The 26,056-nt window shown below is 36.2% G+C and overlaps 2 protein-coding genes across 2 annotated transcripts in view; both read right to left on the reverse strand.

Annotated features, from left to right (window-relative positions):
• Positions 1-26,056, reverse strand: part of LOC128986271 (uncharacterized) — a 165,881-nt gene that overhangs the window by 88,130 nt on the left and 51,695 nt on the right. The window lies entirely within an intron of this gene.
• LOC128986276 (peptidoglycan-recognition protein LF-like) lies at positions 2,538-7,814 on the reverse strand. Its single transcript, XM_054406549.1, has 4 exons — positions 7,692-7,814; positions 3,974-4,228; positions 3,617-3,744; positions 2,538-2,792 (listed from the first exon to the last, which is right to left on the reverse strand). Coding segments are annotated over exons 1-4 (429 nt in total). The 5' UTR covers positions 7,736-7,814; the 3' UTR covers positions 2,538-2,790.

Raw genomic sequence — 26,056 nt, forward strand, 5'->3', positions numbered from 1 at the left:
ATCACTCCACTCTGAAGTTGGGTCATATCATCATTTATGAAACGTTATAACCAGGGTGTCGGACACATTCACATTTTGCTGTCCGTTGTGTTTTTGGTACGAGTTCCCTTAGTCTCCGATCTATCCCCCAAAGGAAGTTCCAACAACCGGTGAGCTAGAACCCTCCCCTCAAGACAATAACATAATTACAGTACCACCAGACGGTGACAGCTGTCCTAACTGCGTAGTTGTAGCGGAACAGGAAACACCGAAGTCGTTGCAGGAAGATGTCTTGATACTAGGCGATGTTTGCATATGTCGCCAGCTGTAGCAGTCAGCTGTTCAGTCACGTGATCTGGTACCGCTAGTTCTCTATTGTTGCGCAAATTGGCGCCACAATCTCGTGTGGGTAATTGAGGAATTGGCGCGTCATGGGTTGGCATTCCGCGGGAAACTTGTCCTGCCTAACTTAGTCTAACTGTAAATTGTTTGGATTGTCTCGAAACTCCGTACTTTGGGCTTGGTGAGTGAAAGGAGTCTTTTCAAAAAGAGGATGACCACTATAATTAAAAATTGATTCATTCGCCACAATCAGCCAGCGTCAACTGAAACGATTATCCAATTTTCAGATGGATGTAAACAAAATTTGTATGATGGCCATCTGTTTTGATGTAAACAAACGTAAAATTGAAGAAAAAAACAGATGATTGAAAACAAAATTCAGCACAAACTCTAAAACCTAAAAGCCTAAAGGAGGAAGGGCTTTCACGGTTATGTTAATTTAGGCAATATTCTGTTGGCTTAGGCAGTTGGTTAGGCAGTTGGTTAGGCTGTTGGTTAGGGTGGTAAGGAGTGGACTATAGGTACACGTCAACCACAGCATATTTTGCATGATTGGAAGATGCACAAAATAGGTTGTGATAAGTTCGTTCCCTTACTAAATGCGAGTAAAACTATTTATTGTGAAGTTTAAACGTATTGATTTTTTTCATTTACATCATCTACCTTTGCAAAGGGAATATTTAAATGATGACGATCTTAAAGGGACCTGAACCATCTTCAAAAGTTAAAGGTAGATATTTCACATATGATTACACGATTCTTATTTTTTTAATTTTTAAACATATATACACGAGGCTGTTTCTGACCGGGGATATGTATAGCCTCGGTTTCTGACACTGTTGAATGCGTACGAATTTTTAAGACTTTAAAAGTTGATAACAAAACCCACAGATCATTATTATGATAAAAATCGTAAGATGCATTTAAAATACATTGGCCCATAAAGAGAACTCAATTGTTTAAACACAACACACAAAGATTTTAGAACACACAAAAATTAAAATGTTTACCCAAAGGATGTACTAGTCTATTGTAATTTACAAACTTCACATTATAGGTAAGGAAAAATTAGTTACTAACTTCTAACACTGCTAAACAAATTAAATCTGCAATTCTAATCCGAAATATGAAATTCTAAAGTTGATCAATTTTAAGACGATAGAGTAGAAAGTTGTGGGTTGGTAATTGAAATGTATAATAACAGAGAATGGATTTTCCCATGACGCAATACCAGGCGAAGCAGTATTTGAGTTGAGGTGTGGGTTCAAGGGAGCGGTGTAATGTTAAAACGGGAACGTAGGTTGAAAGTCAATTGAAACCACCCACTGTAGATAACCATCTCGCTACTTTGCCAGTCTAAGTCGTACGTCAAACCAACACCCCCAACCAAGGTATATCGTCGCTATTGTAACTTAGAGGTAGTCATCAGTGTCGGGGTTTTTAGGTAGCCTAGTGATTCCTGATCAGCATCTCATCCTAATTAAAGAAACATATTTTTTATGACAGCTAATCCGGCTACACACCAATTCTGTTATCATTGCAGCTGGTGTTTGATTTTTGTAAATAGTCCGATAAAAATGGTGCATCGAAAATATTGTTAATGATCCGGCTCGAAGGACCAAAATGTTAATAGATGACGATAAATAGTTATTTTGAATAAAGTTAAATAGTGGTTTATATAAAACTGCATATCGAAATTCAGCTTTATAATTAATCCACGTATTTATCAAAGATGCGCACACCATCAGCTATCACACATGAATAAGATTAAAATAAAACATGATAGCGGACGGATCAATATGTAACTTAGAAAAATAAACACTACACTCACAGTATTCATATGTGTGCATTTGCATTTCAGCAGTTACTAATACGATAGTTATTGTAAAAAGTTATAGTTTCAAGCATTTCGCTCACTATGATAGAATAGGCAACAGAGGATACGTTTAAACCATTTTGTGCACCGTGATAATTAATACATACTGTTAAATTCAGTACATCGTAAGTGTACAACTCATCAATGGTTCATAAGAGCTCTTTCCCTCTAATATTATTTTTCATAAAGTACTTTTGGAATCGGGTAGACTTCCGTATCTGTTTGCAAAAACAACCGAAAACGATATCGTTTGGTTAGTTAGGTAAGGTTAACCTAACCTAATTAACCAAACGATATATCGAATGAAACAATCGAATGATCGATATTTTAATTCGGTTGTTTGTGCTAACAGATACGGAAGTCTACCCTTGGAATCTCTTGAAAAGATTTTGAACTGTTACTACAACGTGTTAACGTGTAACAGATTATGTTGGCGGAAATGACGAGACAACATTTTCTGGCTTATCCGATGGCTTGCTTAGGATCCCATTACTAAAGTCGAAAAGTTCCATGTTCTCTTTCAAAAGCCCCTCTATAGTGGCGACGGTGAAGAGACTGGATAGGGAAGACTGCATCAATTTTGAGGAGTCCTTTCCTACGACAAAAGATTAAAAAATGTAGGTACCTCATGTTTAACATTCAACTTTAAATAAGGCAATTAAATACCGTGCGAAAGGAACAAATACACTGCAGTTTTATCGTTGTAGATATAAGGAAGTAGAATAAGACGGAGAGGAATTGGATGGCAGGCAAGAGTACAGTATAGGAATGGAAAAAGTGAAGGACGATTGGGAGGGGAAGGCAAAACAAGGGATGAGAAGAAAACAGTACAGAAATATGAGAGAAACCCTAAATTGGATGGAAACAGAGAAACGTGACGCTAGAGAAGAATAAGGTAAATTAATTATTTGGAACAAAAGAATCAAAAGGACCAAATAAAAAAAGATTATGATCTGGTAACGTGAACAAAACGTTATAGAATAAATATGGTTGATGAATCAGGTGAAAACTAACGAATGACAATGGAGTAAGACATGGGTAAAGATCATGGAATGAGAAAAAAACACAGAGTTGAGCGAAAGAGGGAAGAGAAAAGGCATCATAAAAAAAGTTTATGTGGTGCAAGAGGAAGAATAAACTATATAATAAGTATATAAAATGCGGAAAACGACAAAATAGTATAAAAATAGAAAACAAAGAAAAACGTATAATAAGGAGGTTCATGAAATAATATTGATGAAGAATATGGTTGATAGTCAATAGGATTTTCAACGATGTTGAACGATCTAAGGAATTGTAAAAATCCTTAGGCCTATTGCTAAGAAATTTAAGATCTATTTTTCAGTTTTCCAACAATTTAGATATTAGTAGTGAAATTGTATTAGCATTTGACTCATTATAATGTTCTGAGAGACTCACATTTGGTACCCATTAGACCAACAACGACAGTGGAGCCCTTCAAAACTAGAGGGAGTTCCAACAACATCCTGCTGGCTTTGGTCCATCCCAGACCTTCGTATATGAACCCGTCTCCTCCCACTATGTAGCTGCGAAACAAAGAAGAACGGGGAAACATAATTGACAATCGTTTAAAAGACAGATTACAACAATATATTATTCAAATTCTGTATTCGAAATGTGTTCCAGTTATGTCTGTGCTCTGCACATTCTCTCAATTAATTAAGTAGTTCAGCAAGTACAATTCAGGATCTTTTGCAGCATACACCAAATCTTGATAATCAATGGTAATAGTATACTTACACCACAACTACTCACTTGTACTGTATATCCTTGTGGCCCTGTTCCCCCATATGTTTCCTCTGCAGCAGCCACACCAGACGGGTGCACTCCTCCTTGGCCGTACACCCGTGATCGCCGGTCCAGTGGAGCACGACGTTAGTCACGGGGGTGACCAAGGGGACAGCCTCCTCCGTGGGGGTCGCCGCCGACCACTTCACCCTGGACACCAGGTTCAACAGGAGGCTGCGCTCCGAGGGCGGTGGAGACCGGGTGAACGGCGAGGCAGCGAAACTGTTCATTAAAGTTGATCACCGTTAAATGTGGTTGAGAAGGTGGTAGGATATATGAATGGTCAAATCTTGGTATTCGGGTATGTCGAGGCGGAAATACTGGTAGATTTATCTGATACGTTGCAGCAAATCTTTGGGGAAGCTAAAATTCAACACTTTATAATTATATCTTGCCCTGAAGATGGATTGGTTCAACGTATTGAAACGTCGGTCAGTATTTCCGCCAACGACGCAGTCATCTCCGGAGCACCGAGAACCAATCGTCTATTTTAAGAATGTAAGGACCTTGATTAAATAATCCCCTCCAGAAGATGGACAATAAACATTCTTCTTTGTAGATAAAAATGTTTTAAATGTCGTTAAGTTATTAATTAGAGAGTAAACAAGGGTTATTCTCTTCTCTGGATATATTGCGGCTGTGATGTGTCACAAGTTCCATATAATTTACTAGTGTCATGGGTTTGGTGGGAATATGAACGGGGTTAATGGCTAATTCGAATCAATGAGCAATAGTATTTCTAACTTTACAAAAATACAACCTGCTCTCTTTGAAATGGCAATGTACCTTTTCCGTACCTAACTAGTTGTAATACCATTCAGGGTCAGTTATTTAGTCATACCCTGAAAGGTGTCTGCAAAAAACACTCAATTAACATCTGAAATTTTCTAAAGAAAATTTAGATTTTACTTTTCGAAAAGTTTTTGGTTACATTAGTTTTTACAAACTAGTAACTCGAAAGTCTGCAACGTTGAATGAGATGCTTAAAAATGCAATATTTATATTTCATGAACAGTTTTGTTTGGATTCGCATAGCATGTACTAAAGTTACGACTTTTAGGGTGTGTCCTTTACCGTTTTCAATTTAGGTAATTGCATTTAAAACACGATTCCAGTCACGTAAAATATGGAATTTCCTACTCGCTTTAGCTCCAATCTTGTAACACCTAGACTTATTTTCAAATTTATTCTTGATTTTGATTTTTAATGAGTTACTTAGTTATAATTAATACACAGGTCTACACTTTTAGCCACGTGTGAAAGTATATTTATGGATTTCATAGAAAGAGAGAGAGGAAGATGACTATATTTAAAAACTACGATTACCTTGCAAATTAAAAGTTTAATCAGAATACGTTGAACGGACGAAAATTTTAATGATATCGATTACCTTTTACTTTGAAAATGAAACTGTTTTTATTAGCCCTTAATTTGTGGACAAGAAGGGTTAATTAATAAGCACCTTTTATCAGGGCATAAGGTACACTATAAAATTATGAGAACAATTTTTTCTGTGGATTTACTTAATCTACAATAATATTTATAATTCCTTGAGACATATTTCCCTCTATAGGTGAATTAATTATGGATTTCTGTAAAGAATAAGTATGAACTAGTTCCAAAAATATATTTTAAAGTATGCTAAGTAAATTAAAAATCTCATAACACAATCTGTGTTGTTTACATGCAATCAAATAAAAATAAAAAATAAATAAAAATAAAAATAAAAGGCCACCAACCTGTTGATTAAAGAAATAAGTTGCTTATTAATATAAGATTAGTTCCTTCAATGAAGGATTAAGATAAGGATTCTTTATGTGACAGCTTGTTGCGAAAGGAAACCAACCATCCAATAATTATAGACAACAAGCAAATTGTGGGTTCGCTGCATTTTGATTAAATTTATATTTTGCGTGAAGCAGGATTGCTTACCCGGTTCAACATCACAGAGATATCGTTAATGTTTCATTAATATGCTGTCTCCATAAGGATAATTGTTTTTGCTCAAATATCTAGGTACAGTAATCAGAGGGCGTAAAATAATATTATATTGTAATATACATTTTTTACATTTTTATGATGAACTAGCAGAGCACCCGTCCTTCGTACGGGGTTGGCATATAAGTATAAAATGCTTATTGCAGTTATACTCAAGCTTTGCGTTTGCAATGGGGGGAGGAGACAGTTTCATAAAATTTGGTTCATAAATTTACGGTATGATATAGTATAACAAATCTACCAATAGCCATAATGTTCTACCATTGCACCTAAACAATAGAAAAAAATAAATTATCAAACATTCGCACAATTATTACAAATTATTCATTGAATTAAAAACTCAAACCTAAGGTGGTTTGAGCCCAAACCTGTAAACAATCCTACTTTGACAGTTCTCATTGTGTATCACAGCTTTTTGTTGCTGCTTAGTTCAAATTAGCTGTTGTCATATGCACAAACAAAATAATAATAGTGCTGCACCCTGTTGGGAAACCTTATAACTTTTAAATGCTATTGCATATTATAGAACCAACTTATAAAGTTGAAACAGCTGACTAAATTCTTTTATTCCCTTTAAATATGAATACTCATAAGGTTAACATGGGGAACTACAGACCCACTGGGGCGGAGCCCAAAAGGATTTTTGAGATAAGAATATGCCTAAATGTTAATAGGGAATGTGAGCTATCGTCATGCCAAATTTCAGCCCAATCCGTCCAGTAGTTTATGCGTGATTGAGCAACACACAAACATACACACAAACTCACAAACTTTCAGATTTATAATATTAGTAAGATTTAACTGGAAAAATATATTGCAAATAGTGTACGTAACAATTTTGTAAATACAGTATAGGCTATAGTGTAAGTGTTAAGAAGATTGCTTAAGAAAACCGCAGAAGAAACCACACAAGCTTGCGAAATGCTTAGGAGAACTAGGAGAAGTTCATGTAACTGGGAAATAAAATAAAATATATAACTGGTGCTTGGATTTGTTTATAGAATCTATATATTATAGGCAAGCGTGTTTTTTAATACCTTTTTTGTCAGCTCGTGTGGATCGCAGGAAAAATCTACAAATACTGTAAGAAAGATATTTTCCTGTCGATTTGCAGAATGCCTTTGTAATTTATAAAAGGGTCAAAAAAGCACAAAAAATGGGTTTAAAATTTGAAAAATAACACGGGCCTAATGCTGGGGACCAAAAAACAACGAAACACCAGAAAATTAAAACAAATTACAGAAATTCCAATCACATGTTATATTTATAGTCTGGGGTAAAAATAGATAACTCTGTAAATAGCATATTTTTGGTCGAGGTTTCGAACATTGGACGACCTCTACATAATTGGCCTTCATTACTGTACGAACACCGATTATGGTTCCTGGGTTCTAAAATATGAAAAGAACGTACATCCTACCTTGAAGACTATAGCAAAAGGTCCTTTCCTATATGGAAATTATATAGTAGCATTGACTATATATACCTACAGGTATATATAGTAGGTATATATAGTATATATATATATATAGGTATATATAGTAGGACTGTAGGTATATATAGTCAATAATAGTCAATAATAGTAGCTAAAATAATTCACAACATAACTCATATTTACAGTGTCTTCATAATATTGTTATGTATAAGACACTATTGTTATATATATTTCATATTCTATAGAATTTACCTTTTCTCCAATGGAGTTGTTGAAAAACCTTCATCATCTGACATTATTGAGTTTATAAGAATGCTGTAGCAACTCCTTTAATTTACGACATATAACACAATGAGCTCGAACAATCTGCATGTTGAGAAGCTATACTAAACTAGAACGATTCTTTCTATTATCAGAAACTATTTATAAATGATCCACACTAAGTAGTGCTTTGCTGTATTGAGATACTGTGAAATATGGGTTATCAATCGAGTTTTATCAAATAAGTTACAGATTGACTTGGTTTGTTTATAAGAGTTGTTTACGTTTTATTTAACATATAAATTGAGAACTAAAAGCTCACTAAAGGAAATAACAAACTTTTTAACTTAACTAGACCTTTACATAGTCTTTTAAAATTATTACAGATGAAGTTGGTTACAATTGTGCACATAACAAATATGTACCCACTTTTGCGTTTAAATTTCGCTACTATGTTTCTTATTACATTTTCTAAGAGGTCTGTTGGGGGAGGGAGATAGCCAATATGTAATAATTTTAAATAACATAAAATTGATTAATTACATTATTTTTACATTAGTATAATTGTATTATGTTTAGTACAGTCATAGACTAACCAACATCCAGCATAAATAAACTTCTCATCACATTGTAATTTTGAAGCTCGTTTTTCGAGTCTAGTTCACGAACGGCGACATTGGGCGCTAGTGTCGACGAAATTTTGTTTACATTATTTTAGGGTTAATTTCTTGATTTGTGCTTTACTGTTTGGCTATATAACTAGAGGAGGAGTTGATTAGATCGTATTATTTAGTTAAACGAGGTTTTAAATTACTTAAATAACAGGAAAAATTTGTTAACAATACACGACCTCTGTAGTACAACGTACAGAACTAACAATAAAATTGTATTCAGCTGTTCCATGAAGATGAGGCGATTATATGACTTGCTTGCCTAACTTTTAGTATTTACTATGAAATGTTGTACTGAAAAAACTTCAAGAAAATAGCTATAGTCCAGTCAATGAATGATCCAAAAGTAGGTGTAGAGTGCGTGAGCAGGTAACTAAGCGATTCCTTCAGAAACTTGTTCAGGGGGCTTAGGGTGTTAACATACCAAAAGTCCTGACTCCTAGGTGGTGAGCCAGGGGGTGGAGGGGGGAAAAAGGGGGGGAAAAAGGTACGCATTTTGGGTTTTTTGATTATATCTCGAAAACTATCAACTTTTTGTATGCTATAGTAAATTATAAAATTGAAGAAGATTAAATTTTCTACAAGAAAAGTATATAATGTGTTTATTTTGGTTCCACAGATTACGAGTTATAACTTATTTAATTGATATCTTATTAAAATACTCCTTCCATAAGAAATACATGTAAATTAGTATGCGAAATGGGGCGAATCCTATCCGCCCAAAGGAAATATAACTGATATTCTGGAAATCTTGACAAAATTTCCAGTAATTTGACACTTTAATCATGAAATTTTGTCAAAAATTAAAGCGAGGGTGAGCGTTTAAAAATGGGATGATTTAAGGTTTTTTTTATATTTCCAATAAAAAAACACCAAAACTCGACATTTTGTTACCTCGCCCTCGCCTTAATTTTGGATCAATTTTAATGATTAAAGTGTCAAATTACTGGAAATTTTGTCAAGATTTCCAGAATATCAGTTATATTTCCTTTGGGCGGATAGGATTCGCCCCATTTCGCATACTAATTTACATGTATTTCTTATGGAAGGAGTATTTTAATAAGATATCAATTAAATAAGTTATAACTCGTAATCTGTGGAACCAAAATAAACACATTATATACTTTTCTTGTAGAAAATGTAATCTTCTTCAATTTTATAATTTACTATAGTATACAAAAAGTTGATAGTTTTCGAGATATAATCAAAAAACCCTAAATGCGTACCTTTTCCCCCCCCTTTTTCCCCCCTCCACCCACTGGCTCACCACCTAGGAGTCAGGACTTTTGGTATGTTAACACCCTAAGCCCCCTGAACAAGTTTCTGAAGGAATCGCTTAGTTACCTGCTCACGCACTCTACACCTCATTCCTTAACTGGACTACTAAGCGAATAGTAGGATGGTATAATGTGAAATCAAAATTCTGACTTGAATTTTATATACCACTTTTATATATTTTATGTACCATAGTCTAAAAATATGTTCACAAATAAGTTTACTCCGTACAAGATAAAGCTTACTTACAGAAAAATATCTTATAATTAATCAATTAATCTCGTCTAGTGAACATATGGTGAGTAGATTGTAAAATTATAACTGACCTGTTGGCACACTTAACTGGTCAGTTGTAGTTGCCAATGTATTAGCATACTAGACATTTACACGCACACAAGAGTGTATAATAGCTATAATATATGTGTAAGCTGTACTTTGTATAGCTTTACGATTCATTTCCAAATATATGCTTTCCAAAATGTACATAAAATATACAAACGAGTATAAAGGTATTGAAATTGTCGCCATGTTGAGTAAACCAACTTCATTGGCCTTTTGACTTGCGTACGAAGCGAGGTTTGTATATAGTAACCAGTTTTAGCAATAATGTGCAATGCCCATACTGGGCGAAACCTGTAATTTGTTGATCATTATTATATCTTATCCTTCTACATGAAAAAAGTAGGCAATGTGCAATTCATGTACAGTATAATTATAGAGGTCGCTCAGTGGTCAAATTCTCAACCAAACAATATTATGCAAACTTCTCTACTTTCACCCCACACTGTAAATAAAACGAGTGATTGAAATTTCTTCCCTTTGTTATGATTTTCTGTTAATATATCGTTGTTATTTCGTCGTTATTTTGCCACCAGTATAGCAACCCATAAGGCCAATGTTATTTTTTTTATTTTAAATAATTTTTGAGCTTATTTTTTAGAGTGTTTCAATTTATAAAGAGTTCATCTACAGGAAAATATCTTTCTACCTGCGATGCAAACGACTGAGAAACGTTTTTTTCAAGAATCATGCTTGCCTAATATAGAATTGTCCTGACAGATTTTAATCTGCTTTTAAGATCTTAATTTTCATTAATCTTAATTTCAAGTGTCCGAGTGTTCAATTTTATCCAACAATTTGGAAATTCAAACAAGTATTTTGTTAAAGCTGTACAGCGTCTCAGGTGTGCACGTGCACGTGAGTAGTTAACACTTCCGTGACGTCATAAACACGCGCTCATCCCACACGCACGTGAGCTACTCACTCCCTTCTACACGCCTACACGCCTACATAACTTGTACCTACCTATCACACGGAACAACACCCGGTGAAAGACTAAAAAAAAACTGCTCAAGTAGTTTACCAAACTGCTAAAATGTTTACGTATTAGAAAAAAATACACTACCAGGGTGTACCGCTAAAGGCAAACCAACTTCAATGTCATTGCATAAAAACGCCCAAAACGTATTATTAAAATAAATACATCAAATAATATAAATCAATAAAACAAATAAATAAAATAATTTAAATCAAAAAACAAATCAAATTAATAAAATAATTAAAATAAATGAAATAAATAAAATGAATAAAATAATTAAAATGAATAAAATGAATAAATAAAATAAATATTGAAATATTGAAATATTATCGTATTTTTAAGTCGAAGAAACAATTTTGGGGCTGAACATGATAAATGCTAAACAATTTAAACCGCCACCTTTTTTAACCACCGATGATTTAGCTGGATAATTTTTACCATGGTACATTACAAATACAGTACCAGATACATTATATGGTATGCTCCCTTTAACCTATAAGCACACGTAAAACAGGTGTGTTAACAATGGAACTAATTGGTTTTTTACGTCAGTGACATTAACAAGCAATTAGGGACATTAGATCACGTATAGCCATGTAATGTCTCACGTAGGGTTCATGCAGGGCCGAGGTCACAAGTTCCTACGTGACCCACTTCGTCACGTATTGTGCTAGAGGCGTTTGGCTTTATTTAGCTTACCGACAATATTACTTCGCCACCTTCAAACAGCAAACGTGCTTCGGAGTAATTGGTAAATTTTCGTCATCTCTCTCAAAATGGTTTCTTGTTCGTGCGTGTTCCCTTTAGAAACAAAAATTGTATGTTGCTCGTAAAGTTTCAGTGAAAAAGCTTCTGAGGTTGCTATTAGGAGTAGTCTTAATAAAGACCCCAATGTATTTATATAGTACGAAGAGATCGATAACCGCTTCGAGTGCATATAACGTAAGCATACTGGGAAGTGAATTCTTGAAGATTAGCGGTAAGTTTCACGTTTTACTAAAATAAATGGGAACACCTTACTCACACGATGGCTGAAAGTGTCTGTAAACTGTGATTTTTAAAGTAACCTCCACTTCTAGTGTCAATTATTTAACAAAATTAATTTGTTATGTTTAGAATCACTAACGTATGTTTACACGGGTAGACTTCCGTATCTTTTAACACAAACAACCGAATGAAATAATCGATTATTCGACTGTTTCATTATATACATCGGTTGGTTAGTTAGGTTAAGTTAACCTTACCTAACTTAAACGATACATCGAATAATGAACATATCGATCGGTATTTTCATTCGGTTGTTTGTGCCAACAGATACGGAAGTCTTCCTGTTTACACAGTGGAATCTCGATAACAAGTCTCTTATGGGGATTATTAAATAAGAATTCTACTAGGAAGAAAAATAAAAAGTATGTAGGTTTGCAATAACATGTGATTGAGGGTAATATACAATCACGGGTATTATAAAATTAAAGTTCTTGCCAAAGGCGGCTATCGAGGGTTTTGTTTACAATTTAGTAAATGTATCATTACCAGAATGTGTATATCACAATTTTGACAGTTTAACGTTACGATCATGATAAAACTGGCAAAAAGACCATACAGTACCAACGCTGAACCGTTTTCGGAGTGATTACACAGTTATAGTTTATAATAATCTAAACCGATTAAACTTTTAAAAAGTTAAAAACTTTTAACAGAACTATTGGACCAAGGCTACCAATGAAGGCATACCCGTGGTCTGGCGATGACCCAGGATGCCCAGGCCAGAGGGCGAGGCGACGGAATGTCTGGGGAACGGTAAACGCGTTGGCAGCGGTCTGGGCCTGGTCTGGTCTGCAACTGAAATGACCATGGTACAAGAACAGGTAATAAGGATGAAAGAAGCTAAGCCACTGATGTATATCAATTGACCTTTCTAAAAACACAAAATGTTATGAAACTTCCATAATATCTCAAACTGAAATATTGGCACTAAAATGCACAATTCAGAAAGAAAATCTAGTCTATCTTTTAAGTATATGAACCAGAGCTTGCAGCGCAACTACAAAATGTCCCATTTAATTCCCTGACCATAGGCAATAATTTACTAAAATGACTTAGGCGTATCTAAATAAGATGTGTCAATGATTACCGCAGTGGACATTTTATCTACAGTATATTCATGCAGCAAGTATATATTTTACATAATAGGCTATACATCGAAGAAATAAACAATATTTATAGTTTATTCGAGGGTGTAATACTATTTATACGTGGTTACATTTGAAAGAGCAAAAAACCTGTTTTATCTTTGTTTACATACACCATCGGAATAGTTTACATTTTGCGAGGAAACGGCCAAATCCCTACTTGTATTACTATATAACGTCTACATTTTGATAAATAGCATAATTTATCATTTAATTTATCCAATGTCTGACAATTGACAAATGCAGAGACCACAGAAATACTGTCTATGGCTTCTGGGTCAATAATAATACAAGAAATTAAACCGGCGACTAACATATTTAAAGGCGAGAACTCCTTTCAGCTACCTAGGCAAAACTAAACTGGATTAACTATTAACTAAATTAATTTTTTAAATAAAATTCGAACGTAACCGAACTAGTGAAAAATACTCCATAATACTCGGAACCGGGATTAATGGAAAACACACACAAAACCATGCAACAATCTGTGTGTAACTACGTTATTCACGGTAGTTAAGTCAGAGTACTTGAAGCGTGAAATCGCATCCGTAAAACTAACTGACAATCTACAGCGGTGAAGACCGGGTTAACTATATCCTCAACTTAGTTGTGTACTTTCCAGGGTTTACTACTGTAGCTACTATCTGATAGATCAAAACTTGTAAAAAGCACACGTGCCCGTGACTTTAAATACTGAAGAAGACATCTCAATAATATGTTGACGATCGAAAAATCAAATAAAATTTAATTCTATTTGTCTATGGTTGACATAGTCTTTTCTAGTATGTATTCGTAATATCAACCCACGAATACTAGAAAAATATAAATAATTCATGAACGACAATGTAATAGTGAACGACAATAAAGCATTTAATTTAATTTAATTTCTTTGATGCAATCGTGGAGGACATTTAAGTAATGGATAAATATTAACAACTCAGGAAATATAATCGCTTGGTAATAACATCCATTCCTTAAGCAAGGGATGTAACGAAAATGTAAAACCTAATGGTAACCTAATGATAAAACCTAACAAATTTAAAATGGTCAACATCGGATACAATACACATCAAAATGCAGCTAAATTCTTTACAATAAATGATTAGATCTACTCTTAAGTCTACTACTGTGATGTAGACTTTTACATTTTACCGATGAACTATGAGGTAACACATACCATCAACCCTCAATAACCGTAATCGCAGTTAAGTATGCGACACCGCAGCGCTAGTGGTCCTGCGTTGCTGTATATGGTAGTGGTACTGGTGTTTTACCGGTACCACTACACCACTACCACTTCTGTATATAGCCACGGCGACTATACAGCTGTACAGTTAGTGTTAGTGGGCATTCACAGGTTATCTCACTGTAGAGGAACGTGTCGTGCGATTACTGGCACCGTTTGAATGGGAAGGTTACTAAAGGTTACTGTACTTTAATATTCATTGATTTCATAAAGTTTAAAATCGGTCGTGTATTAATTGCACCAAAGAGTTCCCTAATTGCGCCAAGCCCCCAAAGGGTCCCAAAAATGTTCCTTAGTTGCGCCAAGCCCAAGCCTTAGGGGTGAGTTGCAGGCTGTGAAGGCATGTCCTTGTTTACGTGTCATCCTAACGCAACCTAACCTAACCTATTCAATTATACAGTTTAAGAAGGCCGTCACCTGGCGCAGTTAAGGAACGAATCGGGTAGCTCCCTGGAGTAGTTGGTGCAATTTAGGAATGCCTGACTACCTGACTCATGTCAGTTGGTGCAATTATTGCCCGCCTCTAAAATCAACACGAATCAATTGAGTTAATAAAAATACTAAACATACATAAAAATAAACAATAAGTTTTTACAAAATAACATTGTGTACTAATTTTTTATATGGACATAAGTAAAATTTCAGAAATACAATTCTAGAACCACCTTGAGTTACAAGTCATTTTACGTCACATTATTGTTTTAGGTTTTTGTATTAATGATATTTCTCAGAAAAATAATCATTCAAAGATTGTGGTGTGGTAAAAGAATTTTATAAACTTTCGAGTAGATCTTACATTGATAGAAACACCTCGACCTCCATACAGGGTGATTGATATGATATAAGTGTGCCAGGCGTTTTATTCGAAAACTATAAGAGATATAAAAAAAATTTAAATGATAAGTGCCTTGGATTTTTTATTTAAAAAATTGTAGTCAAGTCAAAAAAAAATTATTTTAGCATTACTTTTTCTACCAGAATACATCATAAAATACAGGGTGTTCCATAAGAAAAATCAAAGTTGGCGGCCATATTGGAAAAATGGCGGCTAAAATAATTTTTTTGACTTGACTATAATTTTTTTTAATAAAAAATCCAAGGCACTAACCATTTAACTTTTTTTGAAATCTCTTATAGTTTTCGAATAAAACGGCTGGCACACTTATATCAATCACCCTGTATAGTATCCAATACTCTTAACATTAAAGTCATACATCTCCAACGCTCCGGTTCTAAGGATCTAAAACATTATGTCAAAATATGTTACATTGGAGATGAAAATGAATTTAGAAAATTGCTTAGAAAGCCAAACTGAGCTCGAATATATGATTTAGCAATATGGCAGTAAAAATGCGACTCGGTACAATGGGATTTGAACACTAAACATGTAATTCGGGGCTATGACACTTCTAACGTGATTCGGTACTATAGAATTCGGTTCTATGACACCTTCTCGATACTGTACTTGTACTTCCAACTTCCCAAGAGAGATTTCCATTCAACGACGATTGAATCGCAGCCAAGAATTCACCGTTGAATATCTTGAGGGAAGTTGGAGTACATGACTCGCTGAGCTCGAATCTCGAGTCATGAAGAGTCAACAACTTATGTTCGTGACCAGGACCGCTCTTAAGAGGTCACGAAATCTCTAAAGCCTGCCTTCGTCAGCAAACAGGACACAGAGATCCTGATTGTGTACATACTTTGCTAACTTCGTGATTTTGATGCACACTAGCTTTGCAACTGGGCATTCCTATCAAATTGTTTTAAAAAGTCTTCCAAAGCTGCTACAAAAACACCTAATAAAAGATTACAGAATTCACCTATTATTTATTGTCCATAGGCTTGTTGAAGAAATAAACTTACCACCAAGTTTTAAAAAACAGTCCATCTCATCGATACGTATGTTTTAAAGTATGTGTGTGGCAGGATAACGACCTTAATATGAAGCAAGAATACTTTTCTGTTATAATATTCATGTTGTGAAGCATTTTTTCGTTCTGTTGAGGCCTGAAAATTGTTCTATGAATGTGAACAGAAACAAGTTGCCACCGCAACCATATTGACCACACTACTGATTGACGTGTTTAATTAGATTAATATGAACCACTATAGAACGTATATCTTGTTAATTGGTTATTCACTTTAAAATAAAACATGTACTTAACACATATTGAGCGTGAACTATAAAGGTAACTATTAAGTCTCCGGTACAAATTACAAAAGGTAAAAGAATATCAGCACGAAATTCGCGGTCATTGGCTTAACATTGGCAAGAGAAGGTAAAGTCAAGGTAACAGCTGTGAAGGCCATTTGCTACGACGTCGAAATGATCAGTTAGGAAAATTTATATCTGATTTAACTTGAGATATCAAATCAAACAAACGATACAATAATAAAATTATCAGATTGATTTATGGGCAATAATCAGTGTAACTGGATGATCTAGTACACGTTGGAACTAATAGTTTAGGACAATTTCTAGGGCGAATTCACCTATTGAAATTAGAGGGTAAAAAAACTAGTAAAAACCTATGAACTAGACTTTATCTATGAGGGTAAACTGGGAATCGAAACCTGTCCTTTCGACACTACTAAGAGACACTACTCATCGGCAAGCAACGCTACTTAAAGACCAGTGGTTATGACAAGCAGGATTTTGTGGTTTATTGAAAAAAATGAATATTGTCCTGGTTTATGTATCGTGTATGGTTGTACGGTTATATGTATGTGTTTGTGTAACTTGTACGTATGGTTCATGTATCAGAGGTTATGTTGATTGTATGTTTGAAATTGTGCGATTTTGATTACATCACTCGAATAACGCGATATAACGACTCAGCCAAAGAAGGTTATATCTTACAAACCAAAATGTGCTAATACAAATTTACTACATTTTATGTTTGCACATAGAAGTGGGTTTAAGACTTGATGCCGGTTTTAGATCTTTGCTGGCGTATTGCAACTTAAATACTATATCATAAAGGTTGAAATGCAACTCTGAAAATATATTAATACTATTCGAGAGAATACTTCTTATGCTTATAGTCTCTCCTGAACTCTCAGTTTTCTGTAACAGTACACACTCAAAGGTAGAGTGTAAGCTTCGGTCCTCGAGGTTTCTTGCCAAACAAAATGGTTTTTATAAAAGTAAAAACTTGGGCGGGCATTAATTGCGCCAACTGACTAAAATCCAAGTGTCGGCCGTCTTTGACTGTATAATTGAGTAGGCTAGGTTAGGTTAGGTAAAGTTAGGTCAGGTTAGGTTAGATTATGTTAGATAAGGTTATGATGACACGTAAACAAGGACATTCCTTCTGCCGGTAACTCACCCCTACCTGGCTTCGGCTTGGCGCAACTAAAAAAAAAAAAAAATAGTATTTGAGGGCTTAGCAAAATTAAGGAACTCTTTAGCACAATTAATGTATGACCGAAAAATCCAGCAAACTTTACGAGTACGATACGCCTAAGGTAATGTGTAAACAACAATCCTGGACTAAAGCAAAAAACTCCTCTCATACTTCTTGCGGAATTAACCAGCACGCAAACTGTTACCATCTTCTCTACACGAAGAACAACAGGTGCTAACAGCTGTGCCTGGAGAAACAGCTGGGTTAGTCACGTGACTCCAGGCTGGAGCTGGAACCAGGTGCTGGACAACTGGAGGCTGGTAAAAATCGCCACCTGCGCTCAAACCTGCCGTTTAACATGCCAAAGTTTAAACTGCACTGTTTGGTTTTGACACTAATTGATTTGCCAGAAGTCTTATCTCGCTACGGTAATTGCTCGTACGTCAATTTGAAGAGTGGTTATTCAAGAAGTTATGTCGACAAGTTGAATAGATGTTTGAGGTTGTTTATTGGACTGGACAATTGACCGGCGCTATAAATAAGTGTAAGTTAAGGTTAGAAAGTAAGAAAGAAAAACTCACAAACAAACCTTTTCCAATAAATATTACGAGAAGTGTCGTGAAAGGTGGGATTTCGGAGGAAGCGGCCTGGGGGATCGTAGCATAGACTCACAAGTTGAAGTAGTCTTCTCATCCCATAGTAAAATCTTAAGATTTTTAATGCCTGGAACATGTTGGTGACACTGACCACTATGGTTGACTGAATTTTGTTTATCTTAATTTATGGTCAATTCTAGGATTTTTGGTTTACTTTTTTAAATAAAACTAGAGGACGAGCTATTGTTTGTTATTATATCGTATCATTTGTCTAAACTAAACTAGAAATAACTGAAATAACAGAAACTAACATCAGACAAGAACGTACCCCTAGAGGCACCAAACGGAACTACCATTGGAACTGGCTTCAGCCATAGATTGAACTTGTGTTGAATGAGTTAGTTTATGATCAAGCTCATGCATAAGGATGACTATCTCCGTTCACAAAATGTAGGTGGTTTTAGAGGAAGAAATCTATCCCCCCTACTTGATCCTACCTTTAAAACAATAGCTCATCAGCTGAGGTTTGCCAACACGCCAATCAGCTGCTACATTACCAAAAAAGCGCGTACTGTTACGCAGCGCGTGCGCCTAACTACAGGGTGCTCCCTGCGGTGGACGCCAGAACTTATGTTAACCACAGCACTGCTGTCGATCTATATTTAATTCTATTCGTCTTTGGTATAAGAACACAGGGTAATGGCGTTATGACGTAGACACACAGTCTGGGTCAAAGTTGGAGAAAACTCTCGTCACAAGACAAATGGTTTTACTTTCATCCATCACTCTGAACACTTCATCCGGGACATTCGTCTGACTCAACAACACCTTGGTGGTATACTGATACTACTGATAGTGTCACGGCAACTGTATACAGTATATTCATTATCAAATTCTAAACATACTACTATAGTTGCGTATTTTAAGCTGAATATACTGTAAATACAAATGTATATACGAGGGACTCGTCGAATGGTATGATATAACATTGTGTAGCTTCGATACTGACTAATCAGCTGTTTTAGCAAATCAGCTGTTATTACTAAGCTTTATTAATCAGCTGTTAAGACCACTGAGCTAGAGATACAACGAGACAACACAACTGGAAGTAGCACTGAATAAGAGAATTGACGGTACATATAACCATAGCCCCTACTTCACATTAGCTACTATAAAACAAATCTTTTAATTGCCATCTTATTAATTTACTTGCCTACATATGTTTCACATCTTCGGTGGTCGTATATATAATTTAAAAGTGACTACTCCAAGCATTCGGATTTATATTTCGTAGCAAAAAGTTACATTACACAACAATCCTACACAGTTATTTTTTTAGGTTTTGTTTTTGTTTTGTATATCAATTGTCAATATTTTAAGCTGGTTAAATTTTTTTGTGTCTCTTTGGTTGTAGCGTGGGTTGTAGCATAGACAAAAAGAATTAAATGTAGTTAGTTCTTTTTTAGCCGTAGAAGGATATTCTAAATCATTTTTTCGCGCAAACTTGTGATCCTGAACTCTGAAGTTCAAACCGGTAGAATACTCAACACCCTCCAGCGCGGCGTTTCTCACAGATTACAGCGTAAATCAATCACAGCACGCTGAACGCTGAACGCTGAGCGCTGAAGGGCGTTGGAATTAATTAAATTCTGCAAACAGCGCCCAAGTCCGGGTCTTCACCCTACCTCATTGGTGTTAACATTTCCATTAAGCGCCTTATTAGATAAGCTGTTGATGAGCATGGAGGGTTGAACGAAAATTTTAGGGGTGGCTTAAATATTTCGTAAGTTTTGTATTTTAGTGTAAAGTTTGGTTACAATTTATTAACGGTTTGATAAGACTTTTCGCTAACTCGATAGAGGCCATAGCCTATTTTAATACTGCATGGAGTACGAAAACAATTGTTCATAGGGGTTTTGGTGCAAGACAGTGGCGGCGGAACCAGGGGGTCAGGGGGGTCAGTTGACCCCCCTGAAATTTTAGGAAGGGTCAGGGGGGTCAAGGGTCAGGGGTCAGGGGTTCCTATAAAAAATTTAAAGATATAAAGCATTCCGTACTGTATACGTTTATTTTTTCGGCCCAAGAAGAAAAGTATAAGTAGGCCTAATAACAGTTACTGAAGATAAGTACAAAGACAAACGTTCCACGATGACGCAGTGACGCAGAAGAGATTGAACCATCTTGCCATCTTATCCGTCCATAGGGACATTGCTAAATCTATTGATGATAAGCACATTGCAAGAATGTTTGTCAATAGAGTTGAAAGTCGCTGTGCAGTTTTCGGGAATTTCAAAGACTGAAGTTCCTGTTAGGGCCAACTGAAGTTTCATCAGCAGAAGTTTAAAAATCTAGTAAACTTGTAGTAGGCTAATATCTTGAGATTCTCGTGTGGGATTTTACTTATTTTAGCAATAATTCATCAAAAAAAGGTTTTGTATTTCTTAGTAATTTTATGTTGTGCCAATACAATGTTTGTAATGATTTTTGTGTAAACCATTATTTATCCCCAGTGGGCACACTTACTTGGTTATACCCTACCTTCTTACTTTTGTGATTAACTGTAATCAAGCAGCCAATTTTAATTTAACTTATTATTAATTCAGTTTTGAGGGGGAGGGGCAGAGCCTGCCGAAATTACGCAAACACATAAATCCCTAGGGCCTAGAGCTTGTTTACTCTTCTCTGTCGTCTGCAGCAACTCATTGCTGACATCTTTAGTAAAATCTGGGCACCAATACTTCATTTTATGTTTGTTTGAGATGTATGTGTATTATTTATTATAATGTTTTTACAATGAACATATTAGCGTCTTTGTTAAATTGTAAATTTTCTTTGTTACTGCTTGAAGAAAAATGTTCTTCAGGTAGCCTAAAAACACGTTTTAAGGCTTTTATTTTTCAAAATTTTCCCGGGGGAGGACCCCCGGACCCCCGCTACCTCCACCATAGGTTTCTGACCCCCTAACAAAAATTTGCTTCTGCCGCCCCTGGTGCAAGATGAAAATAATTATTTATGTTTAAAGCATAACGTTTGCCACAAATAGGTTTAATCAAGATTTGCATATTGATCATTATAATTTTGTTTGCAAACGGATTTTCGACATAAGCAACCCATAGAGTGTTATATATAAATCAACAACACATTACACATTAGATTTATATATAACACATATAGAGTGTTACTAGCTGTAACCCGCGGGCTTTGCCCGTTTAACTTCTTAATTTTCAAGATTATCTCGTTCGCATGGCTCAATCACGTCCTGGTTGAAGTTTGTTCGCTACGCTCACTCACCTTTAGGTTGGAGCTCATTCGCTACGCTCACTCACCTTTAGGTTGGAGCTCGTTCGCTGCGCTCACTTGCCTTCAGGTTAGCTCGTTCGCTACGCTAACTCGCCTCCAGGTTGAAGTTCGTTCGCTACGCTCACTCACCTTTTGGTTGCAAATTAGCTGTTGTCATAAATGTAAAAGAAATAATAGTGCTGCACCCTGTTGGTAATCCTTGTAACTTTAATGCTATTGAACATCATAGAACAGAACCAACTTGTTTAATTGAAACAGCTGTTAAGATTTAATAATTCCATTTCTCATAAGGTTAACATGGGAAACTCCAGAGCCACTGGGGCGGAGCCCGAAAGGATTTTTGAAATAAGAATATGCCTATATGTTAATCGGGAATGTGAGCTATCATCATGCCAAATTTCAGCCCAATCCGACCAGTATTTTTCGCGTTCACTTGTCACAAACATACATCCATACATACATCCATACATCCAAACTTTCTCATTTATAATACTAGTAGGACTAGTAGGATCGGATATATAAATCTAAGTGAGCCAAGCTGTTCAAATCTCAATTTCACTTGAATTGTCATTAAAATGTTTAGTTTGTATGACAGACGTTAATTTTAAGCTCGTAATTAGTTTAGTATTGATTTACCAGCTTTTAAGCAATCAATTATCAAAATCAAAGATTTCAACTAACATTCACTTATTTCAACTCAATAATTTTTACAGGTTTAGGAAGCTTAAACATTTTGATAAACACACATGTTGAATTGAAGCCGATAGGTTGCGGTTGCGCTGCTAAAATAAAATAAACAGTCGTTAAAAAAACCTAGACAAATCATATCCCTCGTGACATTTAAATGCAAATAAGCTCCAGAAATATAGTTTAAGTGTCAGCTAGTGTGTTGGTATTTAACTAATGTACCTTTGTAATGTCAAACACGTGGCTGTAGACTGTCTGTCATTAGAGCATTCACCTCCGGCAAACACTCTATCAAGATACTCTTTACACGTAAGCTATTCACATAATGTTAACTTCTGTATAATGTTCGTAAATCTCCCACAAACATCACCTGATGGAATTTATGAAAATAATGTCTAATGCTGATGATGAGCTTGAAACATGTAAAGCATGAAAAATGACTTGGTTTGACACCTTCTGGCGCACCTAAGTAGATTATCATATATAATTGTCCATTTAGTTGTTTTGCTGCTAAGATGGTCATGAGATAACTCCAAAGGCCATTCGAAATGTACAGATTATGCCAGGTATGCAAATGCCCACCTCGCCACTTGCCCAGTGCCCAGGGTACAGTGCAGGATATCTGCGGTCTACCGACTACATTATCTGTGGCTGTGGGCGAGGAAACACCATGCCTGAGGATAATCCATCTTTCGCCTCCATCAGTGGTCCACGGTTATCCATCCGACTCCGTCTACTTGGCTCTCCTTTCGTTCTTCGTCGATTAATAATTCATAATTTGCCCCCAACGTCAAATAATGATCTTAAGCCACCGTATGTAAAAACTATCATAGGTATGCTTGCTACCATTCACGGACCTCACTGCATCATCTTTCACCTCTTAACTCACGGTCAACAATGAAAATATTGACCATCCTCAATCTGTAATGCATTATCCGTTTCTCATCCGCCTTCTTTGTATGTACCATGAACGTCACTTTCTATACCTATCTTTCAAGAAATTAGATGGTTCCCGTCTTCCATTCAACTACACCCCCATCAGTGTCCATCGTCATTCAATCAGCGCCCGACTCCCCGACCCTCTATTCAAACAGTGAGCCAGAAGCTTGTAACATCTTGTACCTTGTTCTTAGTCCACCTTTTCCTAAAATAATATGGAGATACATTTTTACCCTCCACCTTTTCTCCAACGTCCATCCAAGGGCATGTGTTCTCCTAAAATCTTCACCAGTGATCCATGGCTACTAAGTACTCATTGCTTAATTCAAAGCTGTCTGAATAATCTTCCTTCAATCTTTCACCTTGTCATTCTTGCACCTACTGTATATAATAAATTATACCATCCATAACATCCAACAACAGCCAGCCATTAGTCTTGCACAGTTAGTTATGGTCCACTCACACAGTACAGTATATAGTCATCATCAACTCTTCGGTTTGGCCCGCTCACAGTTCTCCTTGCGGTTGACAAATCGCCCAAACGAGTCAATATCGAATGCAACTTTGACTAATATCACATATCAATCACAGTCAGCAACAAGGCTACAAAGCTCAACTCACTCAACACCCAACACTCGTTCGACGAATAACTCTCTATAAATCCAACATGTTTGTAGTACAGTGGAACAGAATTGTTAAGAGTTGTCTGATGACTTTTGTTCACACAGACATAATTTCACAGTGATAATTCTAAAAATCGTAGATTAAAGGAGTGTTGGTGATTGCGAGAGTATATGGCAGAGATTTACGACACGAGGGGTTCTCGTAGGTGTAAAACCTGAAATCTAAAATAAAAATCTATCTTCAGTCAATTCATGAAAAAAGATTCTTTGCAAGTTCTTTAAATTTTTGCTAATTCTCTCTAAAATGGCATTTCAAAATGTTACTTGATCAATGATCATTACCTACATTATGACGTCCTCTAAATTGGTCCGGATTCACGGCCGCATTCCTGACTGGTTTAATGAACAATACCACTTGTCCGATGAGGACGGGATGACCAAGATAGTCGTGACCTGTTGGACGATGGAGGTCGTCTACTCGGAGTCTTTGTTGTCTACAGGGTCCAGTAGAGTTTCTCCTACAGAGTGTAGAGTGTAGGAGGTACAACTTGAGCGCGAGGACACATCCCACTTGGTCAAAGGTTAATTTGAACAGAGGCAATTGGGATCATCGGGGTTTGTTATGGAACGAAATTCTGAGGACTTGAAGATTTGGTTAATACAATTTACGATATGAGGAGCTATGGAATTATTGTTTGGACAAATTTTGAGTCACAATTTGATATGGAGTGTACTGTTATGTTGGAGTCTTTACAAAAAGAGGCTTTAAACGAGTTTCAAAAATATTAGTCTATCATTGCCAGTGGATAGTGGAGACATTTATTTTGTCATGGCACCTCCAATCTCTTGTCCTCTCATCAACTTCAAAAACCTTTTTATCTTGTTTGCGCTTACAGACAATACAATAAAACCACTGACTTAATCTACAGTAAATATAATTTAGATTTATAGTCAATGATACACCATAATGTAGATTGATAATTGTGAAAAATCAGCCGTAGAGCCCCTAGTTTACGAAACTAGAAACATGTACAATGAATATTGAGACAACTAATTGAACATTGACGCTCATGGTGAAAAATATCATTCTGAAAGAAAACACACAACTAGAATTGCCAAATTGTAGTTTAAAAGTACACAACTATAAAGCATCACCAGACCTTGTGCAAACAAATAAAAAGGATAGCTCAAAAGTCCAGATTTGAGACCAAATTTACATAAACCTTCTTAACTATCATTTCTTCCATTTTCCCATCTTGCATCTTGCAATCCCCCTTTCCTTAACCATCTACTCTACAACGTGGAGTTAGGAATGTCGGGGTGAAGTGTTAGCACGATTACGTTACGTTTAAAAAATCTCATTCCTCAAAGATATCTTCCTTTAGGTCAAGTCCATTCCATCACACATGATCTACCTAACTCAACATCAAGTGAGCTAACGTAGCTTACCACCTACTATTCATTCCAAGGACAACGAAGATGTAACCACGAAACCACTTCTCGGACTCAGTGACCAAGGACATGGATGATACGGTCCGCGTGTTATCACGTCCAGGACCAAGGAATGTCTGGTTCCCACACGTAGTCCAAGGATACAGGACGAGCTAAGGACAGGTTCAAGGTCACGAGCTACACGTGGCTGAGGCTGATGGGAGTCATGCAACACAAGAGAGAGACTCAGTGACAAGTACATGGATGATACGGTGCACGTGTTATCACGTCTAGGACCAAGGAGTGTCTGGTTCCTACACGTAGTCCAAGGATACAGGACGAGCCAAGGACAGGTTCAAGGTCATGAGCTACACGTGGCTGAGGCTGATGGGAGTCATGCAACACAAGAGAGAGACTCAGTGACAAGTACATGGATGATACGGTGCACGTGTTATCACGTCTAGGACCAAGGAGTGTCTGGTTCCTACACGTAGTCCAAGGATACAGGACGAGCCAAGGACAGGTTCAAGGTCATGAGCTACACGTGGCTGAGGCTGATGGGATCGTTGGATGGGAGTCATACAACACAAGAGAGGGACTCAGTGACCAAGGACATGGATGATACGGTCCACGTGTTATCACGTCCAGGACCAAGGAGTGTCTGGTTCCTACACGTAGTCCAAGGATACAGGACGAGCCAAGGACAGGTTCAAGGTCATGAGCTACAC

The sequence above is a fragment of the Macrosteles quadrilineatus genome, unplaced genomic scaffold (assembly GCF_028750875.1).
Source record: "Macrosteles quadrilineatus isolate MER2022 unplaced genomic scaffold, UCM_ALF_1.0 Scaffold_2__2_contigs__length_208266976, whole genome shotgun sequence".
In the NCBI taxonomy this organism is placed as follows: domain Eukaryota; kingdom Metazoa; phylum Arthropoda; class Insecta; order Hemiptera; family Cicadellidae; genus Macrosteles; species Macrosteles quadrilineatus.

Excerpts from the sequence above, each read along its gene's own strand:
- LOC128986276 (XM_054406549.1), bottom strand. The coding sequence starts at position 7,735 with ATGTCAGATGATGAAGGTTTTTCAACAACTCCATTGGAGAAAAG. Across the intron at positions 4,229-7,691 it reads ACAACTCCATTGGAGAAAAG|TTTCGCTGCCTCGCCGTTCA; the intron begins GTAAATTCTATA and ends TTTAATGAACAG. Across the intron at positions 3,745-3,973 it reads CACAAGGATATACAGTACAA|CTACATAGTGGGAGGAGACG; the intron begins GTGAGTAGTTGT and ends TTTGTTTCGCAG.